This window comes from Syngnathus scovelli, chromosome 5, assembly GCF_024217435.2.
Source record: "Syngnathus scovelli strain Florida chromosome 5, RoL_Ssco_1.2, whole genome shotgun sequence".
Classification (NCBI taxonomy): Eukaryota; Metazoa; Chordata; class Actinopteri; order Syngnathiformes; family Syngnathidae; genus Syngnathus; species Syngnathus scovelli.
Window position 1 is genome coordinate 2,808,735 of NC_090851.1, and position 24,835 is coordinate 2,833,569.

The following is a 24,835-nucleotide window of genomic DNA, read 5'->3' on the forward strand; positions in this document are numbered from 1 at the left end:
TTGTCACTTTGGTGAAGCAGCCGTGCTGGAAAACGGCGGGATGACGCAATCGCTAAAGGTTGCGGGCAGGGCCCGGCACGCGTGTCGGCAGATGGGCCGCCGTGTCGCTGCGTGTTCACGGCCAAGTGAATGACCCGGCAGATGTTTAACGTCGAGGTCGGCCTGTCGTACGCACACGCGTGCCACGCAGAGGCAAGTGTGCACGTGGCGCATTTTCTTATCACATAAGGAGCAGAAAAATTTGCAGATTTTTCCCGAAATAGCCGTCACTCAAGTAATAATTGTTGCAGAGAAGTGCAATGACCTCAAAAGAACATTTTAGCGTCTACGGAAGGCCATATTATCCTTAAAATGTAAATTTGGTGGATATAAAAAGTCTACACACCCCTGTTCAGATTTCAGGTTTTTCAAAATAAATAATTAGAAAACATTCTCCACCAACAACAAAATGAAAATAAAATTTTGGGCAGACCTTGACGATTTAGAAGAAACGGCGCTTGTAGCAAAGACTTTGTGGATCTTTGAGAACATTTCGGAGAGAAAACCTGGCCAAATAAAATGCAAACACTCGTCTGGATTGAAGCAATCTCAACATATCAGCATTAAACTACGGGAGACTTTTTTTTTTTTTGGGCAGAGGGGGGCTCTACATTTTTCAGACAGTCAATAGATCTAAATATTTTACGGTGCTGCCGCGGCCGATTTATTGTTTGATGTTTCAGAAAAAACTTGCGCGGAATGAAAGAGGCTTCATTAAAAGCTAAGCCCCCCCCCCCCCCCCACACCCCACCCGCTGAACGAGACCCTGCCATTGGCTTTGAACGTGAAGTTTAACTGGGATATTGATCATTCTCTTTCTTCTGTGACAAAGGCCACCAGGGACGCCAGGAGGTGTCGGCAGATAAAGGCACGCCGCCAATAATACGTGTGTGTGTGTGTGCGTGTGTGTGTGTGTGTGTGTGTGCTTACAAGGTGAAGCTGAAAAAAAAAAATGTCCAATTGTTGACTTCTAAAATGTCAAACGAGAGTGAGAACCTTTGATTGTTTTTTTCGTAATTGTTTTTGGGTTGACTGGCATTGTATGATGGGTTCGGCCTTTGTCCGGTCATGTGGTCAAACATTGTGCCGAGGTGGCACAAAAAGAGGGGCACGGTCGTCCTTCACAGACAACCCCCGTACGGGCCTCACCCTGGGCCGCCTTGTCAAGGTCTACCCGCCGCTCTCCGAGGGAGCTCTGACGGGGGTCACGGATGACGCCCGCCCCGCCTCGCTGCCAGACGTGACAGCGCAGCTGGGCCGCTTAATGACAGAAGGGGCCCGATTCGCACCTGCCCGACCCGGGCAGGGCTGGCAACCTTGTTTGGTAGGGGGGGGGCGGAATGAAATGCCGCCACGTTGGATGGGCAGATGTTCAGGACATGGCAGAGACAGCTGCACCATGGGGACCCCCACTCATCTCTCTTCTATAATTGAAAATCATGTAAAAGGTCAATTGTGTGATATTGTCTCTCCGTGACAAAAACAAGGGTTGTCAGTTTTGTCGTTGAAATGCATTTCCAAGAAGATGCGAGGGCCATCTGCTGAGGGAAACCTCATCATGGATTGCATACTGTTGTGACATACGGACTTCAAAAGAAGTACACGGGGATGCGGTGACACCGATTCCGAGATGATCAACACGTGATTAATGACAGGCCGGGAAAAACTTCACGGGGGCGATCGTCGTCTTAACGTGGCAGGATGCGCATTTCAAAGGAAAGACGGCTTCTGGGCTTGCTGAACTTTTGCTTGTTATCAGGAGCTGAGAGTGAAGAGGAGGGAATTGATCTCTTGTCTAGCAGAGGTGCGGTTGCACCCCCGCCCTCCCCCTTCCCCGGGCTCTCATCCTTCCTCACTTCGCTCCCTCCCTCCTTCCCGATGGCTGCCTCTCCTCCAGCTGACACTTGTCCTGCCACCGCTGCAAGAGGCGTACGCTGAGTTGCTGACACCGGGATTGATCTTTTCTCTCCTTTTTAAGCTCAGTATCAAACTCCTGGAGACTACTTGGAGACAAAGAGAGGTGGAGAAAGGGACAGGGAGTGCAACGGGGGGGAAGCGGTGAAGGGTATTGTCAAGTCCCGTTGAGTTCTCTAACAATATTTAGTGATGACAAGGTATAGAGAACACACAGCAAGGTAGAATCGATTTGAAAATTGTGCTTCTGGTCTATAGATGGCTGAACGGTTTAGGTCCTGATTATATTATTAGTTATTTTATTGGTGGAGCTCAGAGTTCAAAACAAACATGGTGAAGCAGCAATCAGCTGTTATGCCGCGCACAAATGGAAGAAGCTTCCACCTTGTGCTCTTTTCCCATACGGCATTTTTAAAATCGTGACTCGTGAGCCTGCAAAGGATTTTTCACACAGATCACATTTTGATTAAAGACGGACCCCATAGAGCATGTTGTCAAAGGCGTCTTGGCCCCTTTGTTGTGTTTGTTAGGCCAGTGGATCTTTACAGTTATTACTGTGTGATATTGGCATTGTGAAGGCTAGTGGTGAGGGGGGGGTTATGGGGATGGGCGGCCAACAGGGGGAGGGGGGTCTGGCAGCAGACGCGATAATTTGCAGGTTAGCCAATTTCAGCGGGCCGAATGGCCCGATACCCTTGGTAAACATCGGCGAGCGGAGCGGGGTAGCGGCACGCTGGTGGAGACGAGTCAAGTTTAATAACAAAAGGTTCTAATTGCCTCGCGCAACCTCCGTCAGCTCTGAACTCTAATTACGCCGAGAACACGGCACACTGTCACCCGATATTCAGTTGTCCGGGAGCCGACCGGTGATAATCGATAAACGCTTTAAGTTGCGGCGAGAAAATGAAAGTAACGACGCCGCTTCTGTTCAGTGGGAACCGGCAGCACCCAAAGCCCTTTTGGCTCATGAGAAGACTTTTGGGACGGTCCGAGGATGATTGCGGGCTAATAATCCTGAGCGCACCCACCCCCTCCTCCTGGATAAAAAAACGCTCACGTACTTTCATGTGAGGAGAGCCCAACCACCATCACCACTGCTGGCAGCGGGTTCCCAGCGGGCCGCCCGAGCACCCGCGTGTCTTGAGTGGAAAGGTGAACACGGTCACTCTAATTACAGGGGCCCCGACTCTCTCACACGCTCGCCAGGCATAAGTAAAGACAGGCCAATTAGGGCGAGCGGGAGATAAGGGAAGTTTTATTTGTATACTAATTAAGCCCCTGATGAAATTCAAAGGGGAGGCGGTCGGAAAGGGGATCAGGGGAGGGAGCGGGTAATTGTGTGTTTGAGGAAAGGTTGCTCTAGGTGCAGTTATCTGAGAAGCACAGCCTTGAGATAGTTGCCCCCTAATCCCACGCTGAGCCCACCGCCGCGCTGCAAGGTCTCTCATAATTTGATCCGTTACGTAGCGAACGCTAAGCTCTGACAGCAAGATCATCGGCGGCGTTTATTGCTTATTTGCTGGGAAACAAAAAAAAAAAAAAAAAAAGCAGCGTTTTTTTATTATTGTCGTTAACACCAAAATAGAGACAACCATTGGACCGGGAGCGGTTTGTTAGATCAGATGACGTCATGGGCTATTGTTTGTATTGCTTTTGAAAAAAGTTACGAAAGAACTGAGCTATGTTGACGAAGAATCGTCAAAATGCAATGAACAGCAGAATTGACGATCGCAGATTTTTCCGATAATTGAACGTCTGAGACAAACCCGAAAAGTTTTGCTGAGCTAGACGTACGTAGCATATCGCGCTTACGTCACCTAAGCACAGGCAAGCTTACTTGATGCTACTTACGGCGTACGAGCTAGCTAATTAGCTTTGTCTGGCAAATTTAATTAATAAAATAATATATACAAACTCTAATAAGGCTAAACAACAACATCATGTTAAGCTAGCACATAGGTCAACAGCGAGGAGTGACCGTATTACATGTCGAACATTTATAATACCAATAATCAATTCAGACCGTATATTTAATTAAAAGAGTTGTAACTGAATTCAAACTTATGAAAATACAGTTAGCCGTAGCGCACCCACTAGCTGTGATTTCTGAGGTTCACGTATAAATTCATGAAACAGAAACGTCACTTACCGCCAGCACCTGAAGAAGTCGTCATTAGCATGTCAACCCTCAAGCCGTCCTTTCAAGATCAGCGTTCAATCGCGACAAGTGTTTCATCCCTTATTAGCCATTAGCACCCCTGTGACACGTTGTCACAGTAAGCCCGGTTGGGTCGGATATCAAAGCTTCCCCCTCCACCGAGCTTTTCAGACTCACCTCTTTTCACGGCTTCTCCGCAAAGACCACATACGGCACACTGAAGAAAGTCAAGAAATCCGCGATTCGACAAATCGCGGCAGGGGGTTGCGAGCAATTTTTCATTGTGCTCGAGCTCGCGGCTTCAAATTGAATTTGCACACTGCTGGATGAAAATATTAATGATGTAATCATTCCAGCTCACATTGCTAGTGTAATGTGTGAGTTGTAAAGGGAATACATTATCCCCCCCGCTAAACGCTAACGCTACAATAAAAACGGCATTTTGGGGTTCGGGGGCCCGCTCGGCTGGAATGTTGTGCGATATTGTCTTGACACTTTGACGCTTTAATGCGGACTTTGAAGTATTCCCGCTGTCACGCGTAGGTTTTTCATGTCATTTACACTTAATATCACCACGCCATGGAGAAAAATAACATTTAGCCGCGACCGTTTGCCAGTTGATGCGCTCGCCGGAGAGGCACTTGGGGAAGATTTGAATAATTCATCGGCGTTAAACCCATTAAGAATATCCGTGCGGACACCTTTTTTGATGTTAAAGACAGTGTATGATCTCGGGGTGCTTTCAAACTAGATCGGGCTTTACTCGGGGTGCCGGTTTTCCCCCCCAAGCGACAAAGATCAACTGGCACTTGTGCTAATTCCGCAGAAGTGTGGTCTCGGCTACAATCGTCAGGCTCGCACCCCAATCAGCATCTCGCCGCCTCTGCGGCCTCGACGCGGCCTCGGACTGATGAATCGCTCGCTACGTCTTCTCTCAGGGAATGCACCTTGTAGGGTGAAATCAGCGCGCTTGCTGTCAAACGACTTTGAGGATGTACTTCAAAACTTGGACTTCTAACTCCAAAGTTTATCAGCTTGAGAATTACTCACTTTTCGTTTTCATATGAAATTAATGTTGTTTACTCATTTTCTGCAAACACATCAGTTCAATCTTCATCCATCTGATAGCCGCCTCGCCCCTCCCCTGCCCACCGCCACCTCAACCCCCCCCCCCTTCCCCAAAAATATATATTTGTAGGTGATGCAAACACAAGCAACGAACCAGCGGCTCAAAACAGGGGCTGCGAGACACCCGAGGAGCATAAATCATCAAAAAAAATCGCCGAGCACTCCGAGGTGAGAGCGCGAGTGTAAGCATTTGAATGAAAGCTAATTCAACGGATGGCAAAAAAAGAGACAGGCCCTTGTCTCCCGCAGCGCGAGAACTGTCAAAGTCCGGCACGGTTTCGACTTGACTCTTGGCTTCCCCTCAGGTCTCCTCAAAAAGCGTGACATTGTACGCCGAGGGTACATTTAGGGTACACTTTGCATGCCCACCACCCGAAGCCCTGGAAAAAAAAAATGGCCCCTTGCTTACAAATTCCTGCAAGCGCCATGAAAGCAACAGAGACGAAACATGACGGAATGAAGTCTTGTGACCCTTCAACAGTTCCTTGAGTGGTTATTAGCCAGAGGCCATTGAGAAAGGGGAGGGTGGTGGTGGGGGGGCTCTGGAGAGCATCCCACACAAGAGCCAACGACAAGCCCCGCGCAGAAAAACTGCTAGCGAAGCACATTAAAGATAATTAGCAATGAGACCGCTGGCTGCCCCTTAGCTTTGTATCCCCCCCGGTTCTCTTTCCCCCATTTGTGCTTTAAGAACTATTTCACCATTACAAAGATGATCATTTCATTAACTGTGCAGTGGAAAGAAACCAACAACAAGCACAGTGTACATTTTCGTGTTTGTCCCGCTCCGCTGTTAGCATTCTTAGCTAGTGTGCCTCAAAGAGAAGTGATAAATGTACTCGATTTGATATCTTGATTGTATTTGCCTAAAAAAATCATGTTAGCCGTTAGCATTCTAAAGCAACATTCAATTCTGTTAGCATTCTAAACTATCATCTGCATATCAACCAAAATAATGTAGCCATTTCTTTTCTGGGTTTCTTTTACTAAAATATATCTGTTACCATTTTGAGATCATGCTTAACCAACAGTCACCAGCAATTATTAGCATCTTCACAACCAAATTCCCCCGTCTGAAAATAATTTGTTTGCAGTCAACGCTAACTTGCCTTAGCTTTTCAAACTCCAGAACCAAATTTATTTACTTTCCTACATTAGCAATTTAACTAACTGTTTTTTTCACTTCCCTCTACCCTTCGAACCGAATATACCTCAAATATTTTAGTAGCTTAGCCACCAATCTGCCTGCAGCATGCATAGCAATGTAAACGCTGCCGTATCGTATTCTAACCTTGGCCATTAGCATTCCAAGCTAACAGGCCTCTGTCTGTATAATCACGCCTAGTCTGGCACAGGCCATTAGCGGAACCGCGACACGGCACTATTATCCCAGCCCTTTAGCCGTGTTCCACCCATCTTAAAAACAAGGTAGTGTAATCTAGAACGCATTTCAGAGCAATTAAAAATTCTCCGGCACAATTACTTATTCCCTACGGCGGGGGCCCGCCTCAATCAACACGCTCGTGTAATGGGTTTACGGCCTTGACGCGCCCAAACATGTCCTGCCTATCTGCCCGCTGCTCTTCTCAAGGCTGCGGTTATTAATTGTGGCTAAAGTCGATAAATACAATCACCGGTGCTCTTAATGCTAATTAGTCTTTGAGATAATATTTATGATTTCATAAGCGCATATTTCTCCAAAGGCTGAGGGCGTTGTGGCCCCCTTTCCGTCGGTCATAGGCTGTCTTGGATATAATCTATCTTTAGGGAGACACCAGGCCAGAAGACTGGCAGTAAATACTAATAGTACTTAGTGGGAGCTTTGGGGGGGCTTTATTGAGCCGGGCAGCACAAGCAGACTATGTTAATTTTATAGTAAATGTCTGTTTGTCGACCAGGACGCGCTTTCAAAATGGGGGGGTGGGGGTGATGATGCTCAAAAAGAAACAGTGTGAATTGTAGCATCTAAAAGAATAAACAGATTTTTGTTTTAATTCAAATAAATCAATTTGAGTTTACAATATAAAAACAATTAGATTTAATGTTATCTACAATATATTTTAGTGCTTTAGTTCAGAACGCCGAAGTAGTGTATTTTTTAAGGCATAACTTTGCATGCAATGGTAATTCTTCATTTTAACGAAGGTTGAAAATGTAAAACCTTAATAATTATCATCAGGGCACTCTTTGAAATACCTACTCTGAACTAATTTGGTTAAATTTATGCTTTAATACTTTTAAAAATTGCAGTCAGTGAATTATTGGAGTACACTACGACAACAACCATGTCTATTTAAATATTTATTAGAATAATCATGTCATTTTGAGTTTTGAACTAATAATTATGTTCATTTTGATCACTTTAATTTAGAGGAAATTTAAAAACTGTCACTTTGGTTATTTTGTATTAATGAAGATTGTGATTATGTTTTTGTTGACATGATTTAGCAAATGTGTATTTTCAGAATAAGTTTTAAAACATTGCAGACAAGTTTCTTGCATGATACGGTAGCTACGAATACAGATGATTTAAAAGACGACTTCATCTTTTGTGGATGTATTGGGGGGGGAACAGCTCTCCCACAGAACTCTCTAGGCTGCTTTTGTGAGCACCGCAACATGGCCGTGCTACATAATGCAGCAGCGGTCCAACTATTGATCGGCGTCACCACATCAAGGTGAGTATCCGTCGTCCTGAAAGAGGCCAAGCGTCCGCCGCTTGAGGCGATGCCCGGCCGAGTGACACATGATGAAACCACATCAAGGGCACTAAGAGTGGCCGCGGCACCTTTCTAGTCACTGCTTCAAAGCTGAGAGCTGCCCCTGGCAGTGCAAACCCCCCTTACCACCTCTTCCTCTTTTTCCCTTTTCGAGCTTCTTGGTCCTACTCGCCTTCCAAAGGCCTTCGATGTCAAAAGAGCTCAAAGATTTTGGAAACATACTGACTGGTTGGTCAGCGTGCGAGCGTCTGGGTGTGAGCTGTGAGCGACAGCAGCTCTTTGCGAGTGTTTTCATTTTGGATTTTGAAAAGGTTTGATTGGGCATCTGCAACCAGGGACTTTTATCAGTGTCATGAATGTGAATATATGATGTGCTTTTTTTTTACAATCACAATGAATTCTTCAAAAGCATTTCCAAGAAAAAAACATTGGGAACAAACAAGAAAATACACAATATGAAAAAAAAATGTTAAAAAAAGAAGAAAATCTGCAAATAAACGCCAAACCGCGACTGTAATTTAAATTGTAATATCAACAATCATCACTAGATGGCATACATAGCATTTACACTGGGTCTAATATTGCCTCATATTTTGTAAATAATACTAATTTATTGAGTCAGTTAATTTTGTGTGGAAAAAATGTACAAACTGAGTTCTTACCTTAAATGTTGATTTCTTGCTCTACTGTTTTGTGTGATTTTTATGCAAGGGAGCCCACTGTAGAAAAAAAATACAATATCTGGTTATTTTGTTGTTTGCTTCAAACACTTTAGGCTAGCATCGTGAAACTTTTATATCTATAGCTACATCTATTTTACACATATGTATTTGGTCCAATTTTTAAATAGCATTTTTTGTTATCTACATCAAGTATGAAGTCTTTCTTCTTTTCTATAGTGTATAAAATAAAAACTAAACAGCGTCCACAACTACATATACTGTTTTCTCTCCTTTTTCTAGATAAATAAGTTATAATGCTTTGCCATAAGGGACCCGGGATTTTTTTTCGCCCTGTGGGCACGACAGTATTCATTTCCCTCCCTCCCGTCGTATATTCCCAGCCGCTTGTTGTCCGGTGATGATTGAGTCCCACATATTGAAGTTATATCTGGCAGCCGAGCAGGTTTATCTGTTGGGGCTGATAACCGCGCCAGCTCGTGTGACGCCCAAAGACTTGAGGAAGAGTGAAAAGGGGAAAAGAAAAGAGATGCCCAGCAAGCTCGTATATTTTTATCTATCTCCTCTGGTCTTTCCTCAATGATTTAGCACATCTTCATCACGGCTGACCCCGACTAACGCGTGGCTCTTTATCCGGCGCTCCAGCTGAGAGCGCTGCTACCGGCTTGACAGCAGCCTCCGCCCAGCTTGTGTCAGTCAAAGAAAAGATAAACAAGACAGAGGAATATTTGTCGATCTCGAACGCTGGCTGTGGAGGGACGGAGTTTGTAAATCTTCATTCCGTACTCTGTGGGTGAAAACTTTGATTTGGTGATGTTATGGTTATAGTCTACCCGTTTTTATTCATCTCAGGGGCGGCCATTTTGCCGCTTCCTGTCGACTGAAAATGACATCACGGTGCCTACGGGCTCAGGTAAAGACTAATCATGGCTCACCTGTGTTTTCATAGCATAATTTGTGACTTGTTTTTTTTTCCCCCTACCCCTTCCATATGTTTGTCATTTTCATCTATACTGGCGACCAATCAGTCTTCCACTGTTGGTCGGGTTGTGACACTTAAATGAATTTTGCTGCTCTGTACTTTGTGACACGGGCAATGACATTTGATTCCGTTGCTTTAGCACAAAAACCAGGAAGGTAATGGAGAAACCTTTGCAGTGCCCGGACTTCCTCACAAAGACGACGGGAGTCCATTTGAAAGGCGAGTAGTGAGTGCATTTGGCTAGTGGGAGTATCGAGTCCAGGGGAACGCGAAGGCTGCGGAGCAAAGCAGTACTTGCTGGAGCCTGACTGCGTGCGAGGCCTCAATTATTCATGCGGCGGTGCACATGTCAAGAGCTCACCGACATGCACAACAGCGAGGCCGAGCGCGAATCAAGCGGCGCGTCCAGGAGGGCGCATGGGCGATGCCCACAATGCACCTGGAGGAGAAAACGCGCCCCCTCGCTCGTTCCCGGATAAACAGACAACAAGGCTGCCAGAACGCCGGGCGCCTCCGTAGCCTTTTATTTGTTTGTGTCTTGGCGGAGATGTCGGTGCAGGTGGGTTTCATCTTTTCATGGATCATCAGACCGCAGTTTGCTTCACTTTATTCTTCTCAACTCGCCATCATGCCCGGCAATGATTTGAAGTCGGCTGTCTGCTTGTCTACGCTGGTCCCCGACACGTCTAGATTAGCCGACTGCCTCTCGACTTCTACAATTCACCACTCCGATCTCTTCAGTACTTTTTCCGTTGTCTATAGATCAATATGCTGCTTAGATATTAACAGATTTTTTGAGTGCATACTTTTTCTGACATTTGTTTGGTTTTAGAGATCAAGACACTTGCTAACTGGACGGACACTCAAAAATCTTCCTCCGAGGCTGTGCCAATAAAAACAGTCAAATGTCTAATTCGCATTCATAGGAGTGATGTTACAAACACACAAACACTAACAGAATCAGTCTGGCGAGCGAGCACAGTCGGCCATGTCGGTTGCGCTGCATGGACAGCGAAAACAGGCTCAGCGGCACGCTGGCCCTCCGATGGCATCGGTGACTGCTCTATCAGCATCCCATAATTTATGTTGTGCTAATTAGGTCCCCGGTGGCTGCCTCTCTCGGACTCCGGCTGGCCGATAGCGGCGGCTGGTCGCGCGAAGATGAGCTAAGGAGGAATGGGGTGGTCCCCGCCAAACTGAGACGCGGGCATGTCATAATTACTGTTAGTGAATAATTAACGCCCCTGTCCCGGTTCGCCTCTCGGAATAAAACATCCACGCCGCCTTCGTGGACAGATGTCACAGAGTCACGGAGGAAGGCTCAGCAGCTGCACAGCCTCGGTGCAACTGTGCTGTCTACTCATTAGCCGGGACCCGGGTCGCCGGGTCACGCAGACCTGCGGGCTCGGGCCTATGTGTTATTAGCAAGCCAGGTCGCGCATGGTAGTCTAACGTTAGCGCCTGCACTAGGTGTAAACAGCGGAATACAAAATAGATGCTGTCACGGAGCGTGTCGTTCCGTTATGTTTGCTGTGTATCGACCAATGTATCTCGACATGTGCTCCCTTTAGTAATCAACACAATCTACACATGTTTCCCTTTCAACATGAAAAGCATTCATATAAAAAAGACAAATTATGTTAAACACGCTGTTGCATATACAGTACAAAGATTTCTAAGAAAACACTCTTGTACAATTTGGGGGGAATTAATGGGGAAACAACGCTGTCTAGTGGTCAAAGTGAGACAAGGGAGTACACAAAACTAACGGGAAAAATAATGTCAAAGAAATACATACCTATAGAAGACAATACGGAATAGAGTTTGTCTTTTAATGTTGCCACCAACACATCCGCTCCCTAAACAAAATAGCAAAATATTCACAATTACAATATAGAATGAATGAACGATTCCTCCATGTTCACGAATACGACGAATTGAATTGGCGCCAAAACGACGACGCTAGAAACCTTCTATAAAAGTATTACTATCAATGAGAATTAAATAAAAGACATTAATATCACAATAAAATGTCACTAGTTACCAATAGTTACCAAAAACAGAACTAAAGTAGCAGCTTCTTTATACACAACTTACCCTCATCAATCACACCGGGCGTAATGACGTTGCTAGGGAAGCTAGCAAGCATACCGGAAGTAGAATGCGCGGATGACACAGGAAATGACGAAATATTAATTAAAAAAAATGTTTCATTAAATTAAATTTACAAATATGAAAATAATTTCCCTGAAAAGATCATTTAAATTCTCACACAAAGGAAAAATATAATAATTATTAACTCGTTCGTTACACGTAGTTTTCACCTGAAAGACAGTCCCAGCTACTCCTTTCAATGATGTCACTTTACTTGAGTATGGTTGCACTTACGCTGCATTTCATAAAATAAAACAGCTTCACACCCTGATGGAATGCATAATTCATGCAATGCCAAGCAACCGAGGAATAAATATGCCTTTTGAACACATATTACAGAGGCTCGGTTTGACAAGCTGCTTTTTCAGAAATGTATTTTATTTTTCCCTTTACATATATAGAATGTAATAAAACTCAGCCCTCAAGACATTTAAATTGCTAATCATCAAGTAGCTTTTAATATCATACAGACAATAAATAATTCACACCAATGTCCATTCGGTGTAATTCATTAACTCTGGACCAAATCCCTCTTTATTTCCAATTCGCGCGGCCTTGAAACACTTTAATCCGGCTTGCTAAATCAGATCAAATCATTATGACGACTTTCGGGATGGGGAGCTCTTTTAAACCTGCTCAAGGACAATCTTTTGAGGGGAAAAAAGTACAGTGAAGTGCATATTTGCTCTTTTTTGTGAATCTATTATAAAGTTTTTGAGGGGTTGGTTACTTGTCGATATTTGGGGAAACTTTGGTTTCTCAGTATTAGCACTTGGTTACATCCCAACCAAATGATTCTGATGGATAAAATCTTTCCTGCTATGATTTAAAGGCAGCACAGCCTTGTTGTTGACCACGCGTGTGATGGAGTTGCCCGAACCAAATGCAACAAAACGCAACACTGTTTACCATTTGCGGATGGCTTATTTGTCCGAGTGTTGGGGCGTTTTACATCACGCTTGCATCAGTCAGGGCTGAATAGAAGAGTGTCTTCTGTCCTGCAAGGAGTGAGATGTGAGCAGTACCGCCAAGTCCCTACTTGGGCCTGGATGCTAAGTAGCGACATTGATGGGCTCTGAATTGCAATTTGGAGACACTTCTCCAAAGCGGCATACCAAACTTTACTTTGTGACGCTGGTTGACTTCCAAGTTGCTACGTACGTAGCCGACGTTTCGACAGGAATCATTAGACTGCTAAGGGTGGTTTAATCACCAGATGCTAATTCGCTAATAGCTGGCAAGTCTATCACGGTGATTATTCAAGCAGCGCTTGAGTAAGTCGGTCATGTTGTCTAAAATCTCTCGCCACAAAAGTCAAGAATCAACACAGAGCGGCCGGAGAGTATAAAATATACATTTATTCAGAGCCTGAGTGAGATCAAACAGCAAAATTGATCTGCTGTTCCTTCGAACCCTGGGCCCTTCTCCTTCGGCTGTAAACTGACGATCCATAATGGCCGCCGTCGTCGTCGGATAACAGCCCCGCTGTCACCCTGCGACCATTTCGGGTTCATGTGTTTGCCAGAGACTCGTAAGCGTCTCCCAGAAGCCCCTTTCACGCTAACCATGCTGCAATCAAGACAATGGAAGCGAGCCAATGTGGTCTCCGGGATCCTCTTGCACGCGCTAGATTAAAGACTGTGACTCGTCGCAGCGGTTTTAATTAATTGCTCTGTGTCTTCTCCGGGCTCGTTGTTTAGATGAGGCGGAATCTTTCCCTACTTTTATCCAGCCAAGGCACATAAACATAGCACAAATAAGAAGGAAATGTATGTTTGGTCAATTATTTCTTTGTTTGATGATGATTCTTGGCAGGAAATATTATAATATTGGAAAGTGTTTATTTGTCTTTTAAATGATGCTACAGTCGAAGGAATATTTGTGAGATGAGCAACAAAGAGGAGTCTGTGGTTTGCGCCCTAAAGTATATCGTTGAAATAATCATGATTTTTGGACCCTATTTTTAAATTTTAAGGAGGTACTTGTTTTCTTTCTTTTGGTATTCTCATAGTTTGGCAAAGGTCAAACAGGGCGTTTGTGCTACTGTGGGTGTGGACAAAGAGGGTTTAATTCCTAGCCAATAAAATCGGCTCCACTCATTCCTTTTATTTGAAAGTTAATTGCATTTAGGTCGGCAAAAAAAAACTGTATGTCTCCTTTAATTCAAAAGAAGTTGATGGCCAGCCTGCCCCTCCCCAGCCCCGTCAGAGCCAGCCTGTAGGTCAGTCGGTCGCCGTCCCAACGAGGCCGCCCTGCCGAGGGTCATCCGCTGCCCACTCCCTTACCTCCGTTATTTATCTCCCTGGAACGCTTCATCCCTCTTCCTGTCAAAGCCCCTCCCTCCCCCCCTCCCCACATTGGTCTCCACTGAGGTTGGCACTGATCCTCGAGTGTGTTCGCCAATACCAACTACCCCCGAGCCAAAGCCTGCGGACTCCACCCCTTCCCCCACCCATCCAGGTCAGATGACACGAGTTCCAGGGCACCTCTCTAACAACAAGGCCCGTCGTCTATATGTGAGCAGTCCATCCGAGGGGTAATTACTTCCCCAAGTTAGACTCTGGCACTGGACTTCTTGGCCCCTTCAAGTCTCCGTGGACCGGTCAGGACTCGGCACCCCCCTTTCATTAGAAGCGAAAACAGACCGCAAGTGATAAATTGGTTCGCCTCGCGTACTTGGGAGGCGAGGGCGGAGAATGACACTGGGAGGACGCGGAGGGGATGAGGAAGTCACAAATACAGCCATTGTAGATAAAAATATCTTTGGTGGAGTGCTCCACTTTCTCGGATTGGAGGCCACGGTAGCCCCGAGTTCGTGTAGCCTTTCAGGGAGCCTTTTGCCACACACGGGAAGGACTGAGCCCAAAATAGGGAGCATTAACATCAATGTAAGGTAATGACAGGAAAATGGTCGCTCCTTAGCATCCGTGCACCTTGCACTGACAGACTAAAGTGACACTCTAAGGAAAGAAAGCAGCGCAATTAGAGAGGTTCACGTAGCAGCGCTTTGATTTATAATTCACTGCAAACGAGCGAGTGAACGCTCCCCCCCCGCACACGCTAACCCAAGGCTAAGGGGATGACTCGAAATGAGACCCGCGACTGGGAGAGCGTTCAGCAGCGGGTAGGGGGGGGGGAGGCGTCGGATCAGGGGGGGCCCGAGCTAAAGAAGCCGACTAATTTGTGCTCCGTTTGAGGTGGATTTAAAAAGGGAAGGAGAGACGTGAGGTCCATACCTGTACCTGCGAGGCGAGGTGAGATCACAGAATGTGGCAAACGGAGACAAGCTGAAGAAAGTCAAGCATATGAGCTGAATAAATGAAAGATGGGATCAGTCACTTCAAAACTAAAAGTTAGCTCAGTTTTTTTTTTCTTCCTGGCTCCGATTCCAAGTGCAAAGTCAAAAAGGGACTGTAAAGTAGATCTTTTGTGAGCTGCCTTTTTGTGTAAATACGTTCTGGTCGTTCGAACGTATTGGTTGATTAAATGCTAATAAGCTAATGAGGCTAATGCCCGTCCTTTCAACAGTGGCCTGATTTTCTCGCGTTCATCTCTAAAGACATACCCGAAATTCCGCCGGGCTCCCAACGGGCCCCCGTGATCCCCTCCGATCATCCCGTATTCCGACGGCCCTTATAAAAGCTAATGTGCTGATTTTACGTTTTCAACCTGCCGTGATCCCTTCCCCGCAATCCCTCCTCCCTTGTTCCCTCCGGTTCGGCTTTCAGCGAGGATCGGCGGCGGCTTTGATCACAGTCCCCCGTTAAAGGTTTAAAAACGTCTCAATTCCTGACGATTGTTGAGGCCTCGGTGGTTTACTTTAAGCGCCCCCCCCCCCCCTTCCACAATTTAAATGTAACACTCCTAAATGAGACACCTTCTCTCCCAGCTTCCCATCCCTGCCGCCGCTTTCAAGTTCCCCCGTTTGGGTGCCATGGCCGTAAGCCCTAGATTTTGTCTCCCCCATCTTTTTTTTTTTTTTGCCAAATACAAAAAAAAGACCCAGTAAGCCGGGTCTTCATCGACGTAATCCCCAGATCTCCCACTCTCTCGGAAATCGATGGCGAGGTTGAGAGGGGGTGAAACTTCCTTCTTAACTCATCGAGCTGGGAAGTGATAAAGTCCTAGGATCACTTTTTTTTTTGGTGCAATTGCAGTGGCGCCATGATGAAACTAATGGTGCGATTTCGTGCTCTGTAGCCGCTTAGCATGATGTCCTTTATAACGGGCCTTTGTGTGGATCGCTTTTCGACCATATCAGAAAAATATTCGACTTATTTTGACCTCAAGGGAAAAGCTGATTAAAACGATTATGAAGTATCGGGACACCAATAAAAATTTAAACAAATAAAATCCTTTGGCTATAAATAACCGAAAATTGGCAACACGCTGGTAGTTTAGCTGTTTCACCCAATTTTGGATTACTTGGCACCTCAACTCTGTAATAGAACTTCCTTGTCGGACGGTCAACTCAAAGGTCGTGTTGAATAACAGCGGTCAGGTTGAGGGTCAGTGGTAGGACAACAAGCCGTTTTTGGCTTATGTCAGCCTGATGGAGGTTTCCGGAGCAGTGGGGTAGTATGTTCCACTACAACCCTCTTGCCCCTCCGCTCCAGCACGGTAATTAATTCGTTGTCGTATCAAAGTTGAAGCCTGGGAAATGTCCCGCGCCCGGCCCCCGCCTCCTTATTCAACAGCTGACCTCCAAGCAGCTGAAGGTTGCTTGGCAAACTTGGCTCGCCCCCGAGCGAAAACATCTGCTTTCCTCGCGGGCGCGACTGCCGCCGACCCCCGCGGACCCCCGCGCCTCAGCTGGCCGCCGCGGCCCCGGCGAGAGAGAGCCCTTCCACTGTCCTCGCGCGATGACCCTCACATTTATAACCCCTCCAAGACTCGGGCCCAGACTCGGGACCCTCTCCATCACCGGAGTGCCAAGGCGGTCACTTGACCGCTGCGAGGGAGCGCTCCTGTCTTGTTAGCCGCTCTTCATGGCCCGTTGACAGAAATGGAGGGGTGGCGAGGAAGGAGGGAGTTCTCTGGGCATCTGCGCAGCTCCCACAAAGTGGCGACGGTTGGAACTCTGACAGAAGCATCTGTCATCCTCTTGCCTTCATACACTCACCTGCTGTCCGAGGGCCCGACTGGTCCTGTCTTCCCCTTTGGCTCGCCACCCGCGTCCTCTCGTCTCCTCCCAAGCTCTCGTGCGCCTCCTTTGGAGAATCGCACACATTGCAAACGTTCATGGATAAAATTGAGGTTAAGTCAAGAAAGAAAAAGCCACAATGGTCTTAAATGACTTGAGGCTAAAAATGGAATAAATGAGCAAAGATTCCCCCAAATAACACAATTTGAGTTCTAAATTGAATCACAACGAAAAGTATAAACTTGTTCTGGGGTCCTTCGGGTGTCATGAATCCGTGCTTGGTACAATGACATTTGATGGTCTTCGTTATTAGCCGATGAATCTAAGCAGGGTTTCAAAACTAGCAAGAATTGTAGTAGCTAATTGTGCGCCCCGCTGTCAGTATTCTTGGTTTTGGTTTATGTTCTTTTGGCTAGTTGCCAGCCCAGGGTACGGTAATGCGGCCAGCTCTGTTAAAATAAAATAAAATAAATGGAATAACATTTGAGGATTGGCAAGACGTCCTGGAGCTGGAACTGAGCTAGCTTGGTCTCGTTTCTCTTTTCTGAAAGTCTACATTTGTCACTTGATAAGAATAACACACTACAGATGGTGCTGGACGCTTACCTCGGCCTCTCGTGATGTACACCAGCAATTAGGCCTCCATATATCCTGCATGTCGTTTAAAGACAATGAAGGATGCCGGTGATACTTGAAGGACGCTTGTCTTCGAGCTCCCAGAGAGGGGGTTAAGGGAGACGAGGAGGCCAGGACGGGGGTCCGGCAGGTCCAGGAATAATACCGAGCCACCCCCTCCCCTCCCTCCCCCTGCCCAGCCTGCCGGGTGAGAGACCTTCCGTGTTGGAGCCCAGCCAGCTTGGTGGGGGTCCTGCTCAGACGAGGAGATGACAACGTGTACGACGCGTATGACTGAGCGCGTATCCTTCACCCCGACAGACGAGGCGTTGGCACAACATCCCGGCCCACTCTGTCTCCGGAGGGTCTCGTAAAAAGCCTTCATTTGTTAAAGCTTCTTTGCCGCGACCTCGCTCCCACGCTGAGAAGCTACTTTCTCCACTTCTTCCGGTTTGGCCGCTGCCCTCTGGCCATGGCGCCAACGAGAGCATTCATTTGATGAGGAAACGTCAAAAGCTGACAGACCACCTCCTGTGATTTCAAGAGCAGAGACATTTTAGTTTTTGCAAGGCTCTGTCCATATATGTGTTATAATTATAGTCCCCGATTCTCTTTACATTTTATTCCAAGACACTATATGCCGGAAAGTAAATTTTGCTTCAGAATTATCGAAGAGCATCCGAGGCATCAAAAGCTGACAAAATACTTCCTGTGTGTAACAGAGATATTAGAATTTTTATAAGGGTCAGCTCAAAAACTTTTTTGGTAATTTAAGTTGTCAACCTAAATATTTAACCTGGAAAAAAAAATCCATAACTAACTTGAATCATTGATTCTGGACTCGTGAAGCACTTCTGCGTTGAAGGGCACCTTTCCTGGACTTGAATGAGTGATGACGTCCTTGAGCTGGTGTGTGTTTAATGTGTGTGTGTGTGTCATACACACGGATTGGCATCTTTCCCCATTTTACCGCTGGCAAGTCTTCAACGTGTTCGTGAGAAGCCATTGGAGAATGATAAAGTAGTCACAAGACAGGTCAGTGTGTTCATTAACACCGTGGCAGGATTACTCGATAAATACATTAGATGTTCATAGCTTACCAAAGCCAGAAGAAAAGTTATTTATATTCAAAAGTTACTCTAATACTACAGTATAACATTTGTTTGTTCAAATTTAGAATTATGAATGACAGTGGTCCAATCCATCTCTTAATACAATCCGTTATCACGTGGTAATTTTTGAAACCATCAATATAAAACAAAAATACAATCACCATCATCTTGATTGGTCGGAATCGGTATTGAGCTAATAAAATTACAGAAAATATTTTTAAAAAGCAAATACAATACATCATACACACCAGAGCTTCTGGGATGGATGGATGGATGGATGGATGGATGGATGGATGGATGGATGGATGGATGGATGGATGGATGGATGGATGGATGGATGGATGGATGGATGGATGGATGGATGGATGGATTACATATTGCAATTTAGTATGCAACATGAATGCAACATATGAATGCAAAACTTATATACTCAGCACCAGGACATGAAATGACCGGACCGCCACCTTGAACCGGGAGTTCTCCACTTCAAAGTAAGTGGTAGCTCCCGGTTCAAGATGGCGACCAATTGTGACATCATCGCAAAGCAAATACATATGCATGTTTCTAAGCAACGATACCACACAAACGCTCCCATCTACTTATAACGGGGATTACATATTTATTTCTTTTATTTAAAGTAATTTACTAAACAATCCACGTGAGATAATAAAAGAGATTATTGGGTTTTATTAAGTTTAAAACACAAGGCTCATACAACATGATTCAAAAAGGGAATTGTTCATCTCAGCGAGGACGTTTTGAAAGTAACACACCCCTGTATTGTACGTTGGAGTGGTACTGACTGGTGACGTAGAAGGCGGGAGGGGAAAACGTGGTTGGGACTGTGTGCGGAAAAGCTGCAATTGTGCGGAGGAGAAAACGTTACGCCGCAGCGACTGTCAAGTAAACAACCAAATCATAATTAATTTTACATTCTCCATGCGGCTCAGTCGGTCGGGAGACGATTTTTTTTTAATCGAGGCTACGTCATCAGTATCGACCAACCTGCTGCTAGCTAGCTAACTAGCACGTTTGTTGACATCGGTGCTACCTCACTCATGATAGCTACTGAGTAATTTAGTTATTTTAATTCATGCTTTCGTGTGAAATATAATCGTTGTACTGTGAATAACCAGTGTGTGAATGAATGGGAAAGATGGTGGTGATCAGGGGGAGGGGCTCCCTGATGCTGTCAGTATTTGTAGATGAGAGGCTGGAAAGTTCAAATTTCTGATTTTTTTCCAACAGAAATGGCCCGAGACTGGAAGCCTGGTGATCTGATTTTTGCCAAAATGAAGGGCTATCCCCACTGGCCAGCCAGAGTAAGTTGGGCCTTTGAAAATGGAGTTGTTGTTTTTTTTGGGACCATCCCTTCGTTGCATTCTTTCACTTTCTGTTGCAAGCCGGAGTGAGGTACAAACATGCTTCAGATGCAGCACCACTTGTATAAAATGGAAAAAATAGCAATTATATGACAGAGGAATGTTCAAATGTTACCTAAAAGCAGGTACTATGATGATGAAAGTAATTAATTTTTTTCATCCCGTTTACAGATAGATGAAGTCCCAGATGGCGCTGTGAAGCCATCCAACATTAAGTTACCCATTTTCTTCTTCGGCACCCATGAAACGTGAGAAATGACACAAAAACATTTCCGTAGCACACATGTTTTTCAGAAAAGGGGAAATAATTCTACCTATCTTCCCGACAGTGCTTTTCTCGGCCCCAAAGACATCTTCCCGTATCAACCTAACAAAGACAAGTATGCCAAACCCAACAAGAGGAAGGGCTTCAACGAAGGACTGTGGGAGATTGAAAACAACCCCAAAGTTGAGCTGACGGCACCCAAGGTTTGCATCTTCTATTGTGGGAAAATCATTCCTGTGCAGCTCACGTTATTTTCTTTTTTTTAGCCGATTCGTCCTGAATGTTTGTCTGAGAAGGATTCAGACGCTGGCCTGGACGGGGAGGAGGAGACAGACGATAAGGAAACAAAGTCATCTGAGGTAAGTGTTTTATTTCAACTAAACCTGCTTATAAAGTCATCCGCTTGATGTCACACTGCCTGTGTTTCATCACAGCTTCTTCTTGTCTTGTTGCTTTATTTATGAGTTCAAATTCCATTTGTTCAGATGTCAAAGCAATTTTGTCCCTAAAATCAACAACAACGTTCTCAGTTGTAGGATTAATAATTTTGAGGTTCCATAAAATGGAACACCACCTTTCAGGTTCCAGGAAGGGAGGCTGAGGAAGAGGAGGAGGGAGAAGAAGAAGAGGAGGAGGAGGAGGAGGAGGAGGAAGAAGGGCCTATGATCACTGATCAGAAACAGGATGTACGTACTTTGCATGCTGGGAGGTGTAGATTGCGTGTGGGGGGGGGGGGGGGGGGTGTTAAGATCCAATTCTGCATGAGGCATCATCATTTTGGTCATTGGTTTCATTTCCTGCATGGCTTCATCTGTGGACTTTGCTGTCACTGCTTCCTGCTTTGCATCATGTTCCAGAAGTTCATAAAATGAAAATTTAACAAGATTAAAATGAAATAAAATTTACGACTAACAATTCTTAGCTAATATTAAAATGTACTCAATGTACCCAAGTGTGGTGGATTGCTAGTCTGAAAAGCATGCGAGTCCTGATCTCGCCACAAGATGGTGCTATAGTACAACAACCAAAAATAGAGTAAATTGGCTTAATGAATTCAATGTGTAAATTGATTGTTATTATTTATAATTATGTAATTATTTGTCAATTTGCAGGACTCAGTCCAGACAGAGGCTTCTAAACCCAAGCGAGGACGAAAAAGAAAGGTGCCTTTTTATTTCCTGACGTTCCTAGAAGTTGCAGGAGCACATGAAATCATATTTGAAAGAGACTAAATATTGATGTTGTTGTTTTAATTCAGAATGAGGATGATCAGGAGATTGAGTCAGCCGAAGCTCCCCCGGCGAGTCCCGTCAGTCCAGGAGGCGAGTTGAAATGTCCTTGGCCATCGTATAATATTCCGCCTGATGTCGCAATAACCAATAATGTACTCGTTTGTCAGGTGGGGAGGCCCCCAAACGACGAGGCAGGAAGCCCAAAAGTGACAAGTTACTCCTGCAGCATCAAGACCGACCAGCGTCAGGAAGTGAAATGTAAACAAACACACACACGGTGGTCTCACGACATGATAATAATTGCCACTCGGCCATCAGAGACCCCGGTGAGTCGGATAAAAAGAGGAAGAGGGTGGCGGAGGACAAGTCCAAGATCTCCGAGGAGGACAAGCGAAGGAAGGACGACATCAAGGCCAAGGACGGCGAGGGCAGAGAGCCAGAGGCCAAGAAGAAAAAGCAGTCCAAAGACGGCAACTCCTCCGGTGCCTCGGATGACGACGAGGTAAATGTGGTCTTCACCAGACAACATGAACAGTGGGTAGAAAAAGGTTAATGTGATAGAAACAGAAGATTTTTTCCCCCCCACCATTCTTGTAAACAATAAGCAGTACGTCTCAATTGTTGGAATTTTTAAGATTGCAACATACATTTTAACGTGTAAATTCTGAACATAGCCGCATCCCCAGTTCCAAGAGGGTGTGTACACTTATGCAACCACATTTTCTCACTTTATTTTTACTCGCCCGCCCTGAAATAATTTTGGAAAAAGATTTGCCATTAATTATATTGGACTCATTTTATCATATGACATTTTTATTGATTTTATTTACTTAGAAAAACAAAGGCAAGAAAAAACAGAACATCGACGTGGACAAGGACGGACGGCGGCGCAAAGAGGAGTAAGTGCTCATGCAAATCTAGCTTAATGCTAACACATAATGTATAACGTTATAGATTGGCTAACGAAATTAGCATAACCCATTGAGCAACAGATATTTGAATGCAATCATTTTAGTCCAAAATTCACTTTGGATTATTTTGTGTCATTTCTAGAGTTAAACAATGTTTGAATCTACCTTTTTGTTGTTGTTACTACAAAACAGTTCAAGCAAAGACGACGGCAAGAAAATTGACGAACGTTCCGGGGCTAAGAAAAAGGGTGAGTTCAGCGCCTTGACTAACCTCTCGATACCGTGAGCTCCCTCTATCGCCACAATCACTGGTTTCGAATAATAAAGCAGCTAATACCACGAAACCCGTTGCATGACAACGGCACAGTGAAACGAGTGATTAATAAAATTCTGAACATCCTTTTTCACTGTTAAAAGCCTCCCTGTTCTTTTTGGGGGGGAAAAAAAACCTTGAAAGCAACCATTGAAGTGGAGCCTCTTTCTTCACAGAAATGTCCACAGATGTCAAGCTCCAGCGACTGCACAGTGAAATCAAGATTTCGCTGAAGATAGACAATCCTGTGAGTTCCTTGTTCTTTTTTCTTTTGGGAAATAAAAAACGGGAGGTGACGCATAGGGCAATTCTTAATTCTAGTTCTCCCATCACATCACTTTATGTTTGATGAAGTATAATTGTGTATTTGTTACGTGTAAAGGATGTGAAGAAGTGCCTGATTGCCCTAGATGAGATCAGCACCCTTCAGGTGACCACTCAGCACCTGCAGAAGCAGGGCGAACTCATCGCCACTCTGAAGAAGGTAAGGCGGTGCTCACCCCCAAAAATTAGACTTGCCGCTTTACGTTTTGCTGTATCTCCAGATCCGCAGATTTAAAGCCAGCCAGGATGTGATGGACAAAGCCACCATGCTGTACAATAAGTTCAAGACCATGTTCCTGGTGGGCGAGGGCGAGTGCATGCTCAGCAAGGTGCTCAACAGGTCCATAGCCGAGCAGCGGCAGCACGAGGAGGCCAAGAAAGGGACGCTGAAGAAAGCGGAGCAAGCGCAAGAAAACAACGCGAGCACAGGTAGGTGGAAAAAAAAAAATTTGACCTCCATTTTGTTCGGATAGAATGAATAAGAGTGCAGAAACATGATGGATGGATGCTAGCTAGCTAGTTAGCTTCTCTAACTATCTAGCCACCTTCTTAATTTTTTTTAGAAGCAACGTGGAGTCTGTATATAATTTTTCATTCTCAATGGTATCCTTCTGTTGGCCTTGCAAAGAAAAAAAAATTGACACTCATCGTTTCGCACCGCCGGGCAATTCTCTTCAAACCCGACCAGTCACGCAGAGAACTCCCGGTGAGCATCCTTAGTCCCTTTTAGGCAGGTCACAGGATTTCTTGAGACGGGGGTGGGGAGGGGGACACACCACATCCTGCGCTTGAGCATCTCGTACGACCGGATGAATACTTGACTTGCGTGAAAAGGTTCCTTTCTAATGCCCGGCACGGCAAATGGCTGGAAAATTGGAGCTATCTCCCTGAGGAGGTCTGGGGCGAGGACATGCGTCATCACATGCTCCCAAGCGCTTGTCTTTGCTGCGGTTTTTGGACGTCTGAGCCTGTGTGTCCTCTAATTGTGTAGACAAGGCCGGCGAAGGAGATCACAGCACCGAGGAAAATAAGCAGGAGCCACGTGAAGATACCTCCTCGGGGGAGAATCTCAGGTAGCTTCTTAAAGATTTTTCTTTAACATTATTGCCACTTCTTCAGAGTTTGGTAGAAATTACTCGTAGCATGTCATGTTAGCTATGCGTGAAAAAAAAAAAAAAAAAAGATTTGACTATCACACCATTACTTGGATATTTTATGGAAGTACAGTAGCCCACTTGTCAGGCTGACAAAGTGGTATCGGTGTCATAGTATTGGTGCTTTTTTCAAAACTAGTAAATATTGTCATCTGAAATATCTTAAAAGTATTTCTTGTAAAAAAAAAAAAAGATTGAGAAGGTGTTCTCCTGCAATTGGTCTAACTTTGTTGATCCACTCTTCCATAGCACTCCCGTTGCTCCGGAGGCCTCCACCTAACAGCTCCCACTGGTCCCTCAAGGTCTTCACACTGGGATGTGCCATCCAGTTCCTCACCTTAACTGGTTTCCACATTAACGAGCGTTTCGCTGCTTATCGCCCTTCGGTAGTCGTCGTCGTAGAAGACAAAGCACTTTGTCTGCTTTTACAATTACCGTAGTCTATAAAGAGGGACGTTTGATTTCATCCATTAAGTGTCTTTAAAAAGCTGTTTCCTCTTTTAAACGTGTGTAAATAAGAGTTATTTTTGTGCCTTTTAGTTTGATACGTTTCAGCGTCAAATAATAAAGTAGTGCACAGTTTTATCCGGTGATTGTTGATTTCATCCA

At 45.2% G+C, this 24,835-nt stretch overlaps 1 protein-coding gene and 1 long non-coding RNA gene across 6 annotated transcripts in view; one reads left to right on the forward strand and one right to left on the reverse strand.

The window, feature by feature from the left end:
* LOC125969052 (uncharacterized) overlaps positions 1–11,770 on the reverse strand; it is a 162,062-nt gene extending 150,292 nt beyond the window's left edge. For all 3 annotated transcript variants that reach the window (XR_007481412.1, XR_007481411.1, XR_007481413.2), the window contains exons 1-3: positions 11,719–11,770; positions 11,420–11,480; positions 8,622–8,678 (exon numbers count right to left, since the gene is read on the reverse strand). This is a non-coding gene — a long non-coding RNA (uncharacterized lncRNA). The remainder of the gene's footprint in view (positions 1–8,621; positions 8,679–11,419; positions 11,481–11,718) is intronic.
* A 7,628-nt stretch (positions 11,771–19,398) lies between these two features.
* psip1a (PC4 and SFRS1 interacting protein 1a) lies at positions 19,399–24,811 on the forward strand. Of its 3 annotated transcripts, none has more exons than XM_049720703.1 (17): positions 19,399–19,548; positions 19,894–19,967; positions 20,199–20,275; positions 20,357–20,495; positions 20,559–20,651; positions 20,874–20,978; positions 21,405–21,455; positions 21,551–21,614; positions 21,692–21,782; positions 21,843–22,026; positions 22,359–22,423; positions 22,628–22,683; positions 22,925–22,995; positions 23,131–23,232; positions 23,294–23,501; positions 24,064–24,145; positions 24,476–24,811. In XM_049720703.1, the coding sequence occupies exons 2-17, from the start codon at positions 19,896–19,898 to the stop codon at positions 24,504–24,506; spliced, it is 1,491 nt and encodes a 496-aa protein (XP_049576660.1). In that variant the 5' UTR covers positions 19,399–19,548; positions 19,894–19,895; the 3' UTR covers positions 24,507–24,811. The 3 variants fall into 3 exon arrangements, with proteins under 3 accessions (XP_049576660.1, XP_049576662.1, XP_049576661.1); XM_049720704.2 differs by lacking the exon at positions 19,399–19,548 and adding an exon at positions 19,580–19,717; XM_049720705.1 differs by lacking the exon at positions 20,874–20,978.
* The last annotated feature ends 24 nt before the right edge of the window (positions 24,812–24,835 follow it).

Coding starts and splice junctions, on each gene's coding strand:
- psip1a (XM_049720703.1), top strand. CDS start 19,896: ATGGCCCGAGACTGGAAGCCTGGTGATCTGATTTTTGCCAAAATGAAG. Junction 22,424..22,627: donor GGACGGCGGCGCAAAGAGGA/GTAAGTGCTCAT, acceptor ACTACAAAACAG/TTCAAGCAAAGACGACGGCA. Junction 22,684..22,924: donor TTCCGGGGCTAAGAAAAAGG/GTGAGTTCAGCG, acceptor CTTTCTTCACAG/AAATGTCCACAGATGTCAAG.